The 9773-nt window shown below is 39.9% G+C and overlaps 1 protein-coding gene across 1 annotated transcript; it reads left to right on the plus strand.

Moving 5' to 3' along the window:
- Positions 1-668: 668 nt before the first annotated feature.
- Positions 669-1367, plus strand: LOC129722717 (uncharacterized protein DDB_G0292186-like; the record flags this gene model as incomplete). The annotated part of the gene is made up of 1 exon (XM_055676406.1): positions 669-1367. A coding segment is annotated over one exon (699 nt), but the record flags the coding sequence as incomplete, so codon positions are not given.
- Positions 1368-9773: the final 8406 nt, after the last annotated feature.

Raw genomic sequence — 9773 nt, forward strand, 5'->3', positions numbered from 1 at the left:
GGGCTCCGTCTGGGTAAAGCCTGGGGCGAGGGGGGACTGAAGAATGAACAGGGGAGGGGGTAACAGAAGGGTCAGGGTCAGAGGGGTTCGGGGATGGTGGCGCGGGAGGCGAGGGATCTACATCCATCGCGCTATGTTTAGCGCACTAGCGCTGACAAGAACACGTACCTTTTTATTTCTCCCTTCCAGTAAGGTTGGTTGTCCGATCGTTCGAAGTAGCAGCCGTTACAGCCAGCAGCACCAATACAGCAGCACCAAACAGCCACCAGCAGCGAGCCAGGTGTGAGATCACTCTACACAGCGATACGACTCGCTGACACTGATGGCTTCTTCTTTTTCCTCGTTTGTGTCTCGTCCACTGCTGTAGCACAATCCAGCCAGCAGCCAAATCGGCTTACGCACCAGCTGGCAGTCACGATGCGAAACAGTTGCACAAAGGAACGACCTTGAACCCGGATTTATTTCACTCGACCAGGCAAACAATGCCAACACTTGTTCACACGTCTTTTGTTTTATACTCTATCGGACCGATCACCAAACACGTCCAGTACTGATGCGTGTTCGGCACAGAATGAGATTATACTAATAATAATAATAATAATAATAATAATAATAATAATAATAATAATAATAATAATAATAATAATAATAATTATAATAATAATAATAATAATAATAATAATAATAATAATAATAATAATAATAATAATAATAATAATAATAATAATAATAATAATAATAATAATAATAATAATAATAATAATAATAATAATTATTATTATTATTATTATAATTATAATTATAATAATAATAATAATAATTATAATAATAATAATAATAATAATAATAATAATAATAAAAATAATAATAATAATAATAATAATGATAATAATAATAATAATAAAAATAATAATAATAATAATAATAATAATAATAATAATAATAATAATAATAATAAAAATAATAATAATTATTATTATTATTATAATAATAACAATAATAATAATAATAATAATAATAATAATAATAATAATAATAATAATAATAATAATAACAATAATAATAATAATAATAATAATAATAATAATAATAATAATAATAATAATAATAATAATAATAATAATAATATTAATAATAATAATAATAATAATAATAATAATAATAATAATAATAATAATAATAATAATAATAATAATAATAATAATAATAATAATAATAATAATAATAATAATAATAATAATAATAATAATAATAATAATAATAATGATAATAATAAAAATCATAAAAATAATAATAATAATAATAATAATAATTATAATAATAATAATAATAATAATAAAAATAATTATAATAATAATAATAATAATAATAATAACATTAATTTTTTTTTTTTTTTGTTGAGGGGTTTTTACCTGCTAAGCAGTCATTCAACCCATAAACCGTTTATTACCTTTAATATATACATTTCATTTTTTTTTCTTCATTTCTCTTCTCATTTTTTTTTCTTCTCTTTTCATTGATGTACTATGACGTTCTTGCACTGTTTTCCATTGAAAAAGGCTTCTTTTGATTTCATCGCCGCTTACACTTTGTTATACAAATTACAGTCTTTCATGTATTTGATCACTTTTTCTTCTGTTGCGCTGTCATTATTGAGGGCTCTTCTAAGCGTCATTCCATCCATCTCATGTTTTCGCCTTGCGTCATCATACCTTCTGCAGTCTAAGAGAATGTGTTAGATGTCGAGTATAGTTCCACAGCATTCGCATGTTGGTGGTTCTGTTTTTTCTAGGAGAAAGCTGTGGGTCAGTCTCGTGTGTCCGATCCTGAGTCGAGTCAGGACACGGTGGTCGCCAGGGTTGTCACGATCTTTCCATTTTTCAGTTTCAAATTTGATTCGTCGTAGTTTAGTATCGCGCATAGAGAACCACTGGCTGTTCCAGTGTTGTCGAATTGTGCGTTTAATTTCTCTTGTTGCATCGTCTGCTGGGATCGATAGTGGTAGTGGTTCGCTGTTTCTTGCTTCACCAGCTAATCGGTCTGCTTCAATATTGCCGTAGACTCCAGCGTGACCCGGGATCCAGCAAAATTCAATCGGTTTATTCTGTGCTAATCTTTCTATTTTCTGAATCCACGGGTGCGTTGATTTGCCAGCTTCAAGTGCCGACAGACAGCTCGCAGAGTCAGATAGAACTACTATACGATTTGTACCAGTATGCTATGTCAGTGCCATTGTGATGGCATAGGCCTCTGCCGAAAAAACACTGTACTGTGGAGGAAGGCTAGCTGAGAGCATCAGATCGTTGCCAAAAAGTCCTGCGCCTACTGTCTCGCTGCACTTTGAACCATCCGTGTAAAGGGCCGTATATCGTTGGAAACGGTTTGACAGCAGCTCTTGTACTAGGGGACGTACTGTACTGGAAGAGGCTCCAGCTCTTACTCTTCGCTTGATGTCCCCGCAACAGATGGGGGAGGGGTATTCCATGCACGGGTATTTAATCTCTCTCGCAGACATATCGTTGGGATTGTTTCCCCGGTCGTATCTAGCAGTTGTTCTCTAGCTCGCTCAACTAAAGGTAGATCTGTATTTCTGGAGTCCTTCTCTAGGATGCGTATTGCGGTTCGAACTGTGCTTTGCAACACAAGCAGGTTGAATGGTAAAGTACCTGCTTCTGCCAAAATTGAATGAATAGGACTGGTAACAAATGCCCCAGACGCGAGTCTTATCATGCGATTGTATACTGGCGCTAGTGTCTGTATTGCAGTTTGGTTACCTCTTGTTATTAGGCCCACACCATAGAGAAGCCTGGATGTGACGATAGCTGATCCAATTTTCAGCAGCGAGATACGGTGTCCACGGTTAAGTTTTGCTTCGAGAATTTTCAGGATTCTAAGCCTTAGATCGCACATCTTTTTAGTAAGCCTACATTGTGTACTGAATCTGAAGCTTCGATCTAACATAACGCCAAGAATTTTCAGCACGTTTGTTTTTGGTATAGGTACTCGCTCAATGGTGATATCGCTGACGGGTTCTCTTCGCACATTTGGACTTCCGTAGAAGGTGCTGGATTTGGCTGCAGATATTGTGAAGCCGACACTTTTCGCCCATTTATCGACGGCTTTCACAGCTGCTTGCAACTTCCTGTATAATGGCCGGTCTTTATGCGCTTTCACCACGAGCAGGATATCGTCTGCGTACAAGAGAACAGTGACCCCAGAAGGTATTACTCGGAAGACGGGTTGCATAGCAACGAGAAACAGCGTAACAGATAACACCGAGCCCTGGGGAACTCCATTTTCTAGGTTATGTACACGGGACAGCTGTCCTTCTACGGTTACTTGGAATGACCTTTGAGATAAAAAGCTTCGCATCATATTCAGCATTCGTCCTCGGATCCGCCATTTTTTCAGCGTCGTTCGGGATGCCGTATCGCCATGTGGTGTCATAGGCTTTGGATAGGTCTAAAGATGCCATCAGACAGTGTTCATCGTTGTTTGGCAGTGATCTCTCCAGCTCTGCAAAGTATGTATCTGTGCCGCATCCGGCACGGAATGCGTGTTGTCGCCTATCGAGGCGATTTTTTTGTTCGAGTTCGGTGGTTGAACGACGATTCACCATTCGCTCAAATATTTTTGCCAAGCAGCTTGTCAGCGTAATAGGTCGGAAAGCTGCGGGTCCCGAGTCATGCGTGTTCGGTTTTGGGATGGGTACGATAGTGCCGGTCCGCCAGCTAATAGGAAACTCACTATTTCGCCACACTCTGTTTAGGAGCTCCAGCAAAGCTGATTTAACGGAGAACGGGAGTCGCTGAATCATGGGATAGCCGATGTTGTTAGGGCCGGTCGACATACTACGCCCTTTGTCGAGTGCCCACAAAAGTTCGGTTAGTGAGAAGTCGCTGTTATACAAGTCCTCCGTGTCATTAGATGTTTCGATGTGGTTTTTCTCCGCCTTCTCTTTTATTTTTCGAAAGGAAAGGGAATACGATGAGGTAGCAGACCTCTCCTCGTAGTGCTGCGCTAATTCTCCCGCTATCGTTGTTGGATCGTCGGTGAAGCCAGTTCCTAATTCCATCACCATTTTTCGGTTATAGCGTTTGCCACGCAGTGCATTTGTTTTTTGCCACAGTTCAGAAGAAGTACTATTTGGTGCAATCTTCTCGATGAGTCCCTACTATGACGTTTGTTTAGCTTGTAGAATCGCTTTTCTCGCTATTGCTCGTGCCTCCTGGAATTCTTTTAGTGCTTCCGCTTTTCTTGGATCGGAGTTTTCTAATCGCCGTAGCGCACGTAGTGTTTTTCTTCTCCGTTTAATCACTGTCTCTATTTCAGGGCACCACCAAGGCACGGATTTTGGCCCGCTCTTTCCGCTTGTACGTGGAATACACGCTGTAGCCGCTGCAATTATTCTCTGGGTAAACGACTCTACATCGATTTCCTCACCGGGGCGGATGGAGTTGGCAGTCAGATGTTCATACAACTGCCAGTTTGCATTGTCGTATTGCCATTTACGCCGTTTTGTGTATGATTGCGACCAATTGGTTGTTGAAATTGTAATCGGAAAATGGTCACTATTGTGCGTATCCGGAAGTACACGCCAATCGAATTTCGAGGCTATTGATTCGGAGCAGATGGTTAGGTCAATCGCAGACGTTGATCCAGTGACTGGATCAATACGTGTGTGTGTGCCATTATTCAGCACGATGAGGCTTCTAGACAGCGTTTCTTCGGCTAACCATCGACCAAGTGCATTAGATGTGTTTGAACCCCACGCGAGATGGTGTGCGTTGAAGTCACCTAGTAACAAAATGGGATCGGTTAACTGTTCGAGCAGACTGTTTATCGCAGTGCTGCAGTCTTGCTGGCTCGGGGGGATGTATACAGATACTACAGTGATAGGTACTGGTAAAAAGACACGTACAGCGATGATTTGTAATTCACAGTCAGTTGCGAGCCTCTCGAAAGGTACTCCATCTCGAATCGCAAGACCAACTCCATGTTGCCAGCGGTTGTGACAGCCTGTTTTCAGTAGCAGCGTGTAGCCCTTACCAACGAAGTCCGCAGCAATGATTCGGTTGTCAGCCTTCGTTTCCTGTAGAGCCACTACACTTGGTTCGTATTCGGCAATGAGCTGTTTAAGTTCGTTCACGTTGTGACGCAGGCCTCGTATGTTCCATTGAAGGGCGAAAGTTTTACCACGATTTGATTTTGGAGGAGGCGATAGGGTTGTTGACGAGCAGATTGACATTAATAATAATAATAATAAAAATAATAATAAAAATAATAATAATAATCATTATAATAATAATAATAATAATAATAATAATAATAATAATAATAATAATAATAATAATAATAATAATAATAATAATAATAATAATAATAATAATAATAATAATAATAATAATAATAATAATAATAATAATAATAATAATAATAATAATAATAATAATAATAATAATAATAATAATAATAATAATAATAATAATAATAATAATAATAATAATAATAATAATAATAATAATAATAATAATAATAATAATAATAATAATAATAATAATAATAATAATAATAATAATAATAATAATAAAAATAATAATAATAATAATAATAATAATAATAATAATAATAATAATAATAATAATAATAATAATAATAATAATAATAATAATAATAATAATAATAATAATCATAATAAAAATAATAATAGTAATTATAATAATAATATTAATAATAATAACAATAATAATAATAACAATAATAATAATAATAATAATAATAATAATAATAATAATAATAATAATAATAATAATAATAATAATAATAATAATAATAATAATAATAATAATAATAATAATAATAATAATAATAATAATTATAATAGTAATAATTATAATTCATTCCGCGTCGAACACTCGACAGAAACGGACGTGCAAAGTGGTCGTTCTATTACAATCCGGTCCGTGTGTACGAATAGCCAAACAAAAGAGTGTATTATTCAAAGCCATCAGTTGACAGTCGAGTCCGTGTCGCTGTGCTGAGTGATCTCACACCCGGCTCACTGCTGGTGGCTGTATTGGTGCTGCTGTACTGGTGCTGCTGGCTGCTTTGGGTGCAGCTTCGAACGATCGGACAACCACTGCTGGAAGGAAGAAGTAAAGAGGTACGTGTTCTTGTCGGCGCTAGTTCGCTAGTGCGCTACATTTAGCGCGATGGATATAGATCCCTCGCCTCCCGTGCCACCATCCCCGAACCCCCCTGACCCTGACCCTTCTGTAACCCCCTCCCCTGTTCATTCTCCAGTCCCCCCTCGCCCCAGGCTTTACCCGGACGGATCTCAACAGGGCAGCTATACTGTTTATTTTCGTCCAAAGGCAGGAGTGAATTCAAAGCGATTAAACATACTGCAAATTTCAAAAGACCTGACGAAGGGGTACAAGGCCGTGACCGAAATTTCCAAGGTCCGACCTAACAAGCTCCGTGTCGTGGTCAGTGATCTGGCACAGGCCAATGCTATCGCTTGCTCTGAGCTCTTCACACGCGAGTATCGCGTCTACATACCCGCACGAGACGTGGAGATCGACGGTGTCATAACCGATTCGAGTCTGTCTGTCGAGTGTATCCTAAAAAGCGCAACCGGTTGCTTCAAAAATACCGAAACACAGGCGAAGATTTTGGATTGTAAGCAATTGCGGTCCATGTCTCTCGTCGGCGGTAAAAAAGTTTACACTCCGTCAGACTCGTTTCGCGTTACGTTTGCCGGATCTGCACTCCCTAGCCACGTCTCGATCGACCGGGTTCGTCTGCCTGTGCGATTGTATGTACCCCGTGTTATGAATTGCACCAATTGCAAGCAGTTAGGCCACACAGCCGCCTACTGCTGCAATAAGGCACGATGTAGCAAGTGTGGGGAGACTCATGCGGAAGATTCTTGCAGTGTTAATGCTGAAAAATGTATTCACTGTGGGGAAAACCAGCATGAGCTCTCCACATGCCCGGTGTACATGCAGCGCAGAGATAAAATCAAGCGGTCACTTAAGGAGCGTTCAAAGCGTTCTTACGCTGAGATGCTGAAGAAGACCGTGACCACTTCTACCATAACATCGAACCCCTTTGATCTGTTGCCCTCCGATGAAACCGATTCTGACGATTCATCAGCGGGAACATCTTATGCCAATCCTGGGGAGTCTAGGAAGAGGAAAAATGTTTCTTCTCCTAAACTTCCCCGTGAAGGTCCTAAGATTTCCCAAAGTGTAATGAAAAGTACGAACAAACCAAACAGTGCTGCGGAAAAACCGAAGCAAACTCCTCCTGGGCTTGCAAATTTAAAGTCCCAGAAGGAGTTCCCAGCACTGCCAGGAACATCTAAAACCCCAGTTGTTCCTTTTGCACATCCAGTTGATGAAACAAACTCTGGATTAGTGAAATTTTCTGACATTGTGGACTGGATTTTTGAAAATTTCAATATACCCGATCCAATTAAAATTTTTCTTACATTATTCCTCCCAACAGTTAGATCATTTTTGAAGCAGTTGACTGCCCAATGGCCCCTCCTTGCAGCGATTGTATCCTTCGATGCCTAATTCAACTGCGTATATGAAGGATTCTATCTCTGTCTTACAGTGGAATTGTAGAAGTATTTTACCAAAAATTGATTCGTTTAAAGTTTTGATAAATAAAAACAAATGCGATGCATTTTCCCTTTGTGAAACTTGGCTTACTTCAAATATTGATCTCAACTTCCATGATTTTAATATTATTCGCCTTGATCGAGACACCCCATATGGAGGAGTACTGTTAGGGATTAAAAAGTACTATTCTTTCTATCGTATTAACCTCCCCTCGATTCCAGGCATCGAAGTTGTCGCATGTCAAATGACAATACAAGGTAAAGAGCTTTGTATTGCCTCAATATATATTCCTCCAGAGCACAGGTTGGGCAACGGCTGCTCTTTGATTTAATAGAACTTCTTCCCTCGCCACGTTTGATTTTGGGAGACTTCAACTCTCATGGCGTGGCTTGGGGTTCCCCATACAATGATAACCGTTCCTCTTTAATCTATAACCTTTGCGATGACTTCGACATGACTATCTTAAACAACGGTGAAATGACACGTATCCCGAAACCTCCAGCGCGCCCAAGCGCTTTGGATCTATCCTTATGTTCGACGTCGCTACGGTTGGATTGCACATGGAAGGTAATCCTTGATCCTCACGGTAGCGACCATCTGCCTATTCTTATTTCAATTAATAACGGGTCGACTCGCATGCGACCAATTGACATTCCGTATGACCTCACACAGAATGTCGATTGGAAGTTATACGAGGAAATGATTTCAAAAGCGGTCGAGTCGATACAACATCATCCACCACTTGAAGAATACAACCTCCTCGCGGGCTTGATTCTCGACGCCGCGTTGCAAGCCCAAACGAAAAAATATCCCGGCGTAACGATCAAAGAACGGCCTCCCCCTCCGTGGTGGGACCAAGAGTGCTCCGATGTCTACACGCAAAGATCCGACGCGTTTAAGGCCTACCAGAAGGGAGGTATACCTGGCGACTATTTACGGTATTCGGAGCTTAATACCAAGCTTAAAAGTTTGGCTAAAGCAAAGAAACGCGGATATTGGCGTCGGTTCGTGAACGAGACGTCGAGGGAGACATCGATGAGCACTCTTTGGAACACAGCCCGAAGAATGCGGAATCGCGTAACGGTCAACGAAAGCGAGGAGTCTTCAAGTCGGTGGATATTTGATTTTGCCAGGAAAGTATGTCCGGACTCTGTTCCTGCGCAAAACTTTGATCGCGATACGTCTCCGGGTCACGACGCGATAGAATCACTTTTTACGATGGCAGAATTTTCAGTTGCCCTCCTGTCCTGTAACAATAACGCGTCTGGGTTAGATAGAATCAAATTCAACTTGTTGAAGAATCTACCCGGCAATGCCAAGAGGCGCTTGTTGAACTTGTTCAATAAGTTCCTGGAGCAAAACATTGTACCGCAGGACTGGAGGCAAGTGAAGGTGATCGCCATCCAAAAACCAGGGAAACCAGCTTCTGATCACAACTCTTATAGGCCGATTGCGATGCTATCCTGTATCCGGAAATTGATGGAAAAAATGATACTCCGTCGTTTAGACCATTGGGTTTGGGTCGAATCAAATGGTCTACTATCAGATACTCAATATGGCTTCCGCCGTGCCAAAGGGACGAATGATTGTCTTGCGTTGCTTTCAACAGATATTCAGCTGGCGTATGCTCGCAAAGAACAAATGGCGTCTGCATTCTTGGACATTAAGGGGGCTTTTGATTCCGTTTCTATTGACATTCTTTCGGGTAAACTTCACCGACAAGGATTTTCTCCAATTTTGAACAATTTTTTGCACAATTTGGTGTCCGAAAAGCACATGCATTTTACGCACGGCGATTTGGCAACTTTTCGCATTAGCTACATGGGTCTTCCCCAGGGCTCATGTTTAAGCCCCCTTCTTTACAACTTTTATGTAAATGACATCGACGAATGTCTGGCAAATTCATGCACGATAAGACAACTTGCAGACGACAGTGTAATCTCTGTTACAGGAGCCAAAGCTGCCGATTTGCAAGGACCATTGCAAGATACCTTGGACAATTTGTCTGCTTGGGCTTTACAGCTAGGTATCGAATTCTCTCCGGAGAAGACTGAGATAGTAGTTTTTTCTAGGAAGCATGAACCTGCTCAGCTTCAAACACAATTAATGGGTAAAACGATTTCTCAGGTTTTGGTACACAAA

This window comes from Wyeomyia smithii, chromosome 1 (genome assembly GCF_029784165.1).
Source record: "Wyeomyia smithii strain HCP4-BCI-WySm-NY-G18 chromosome 1, ASM2978416v1, whole genome shotgun sequence".
Taxonomy (NCBI): Eukaryota; Metazoa; Arthropoda; class Insecta; order Diptera; family Culicidae; genus Wyeomyia; species Wyeomyia smithii.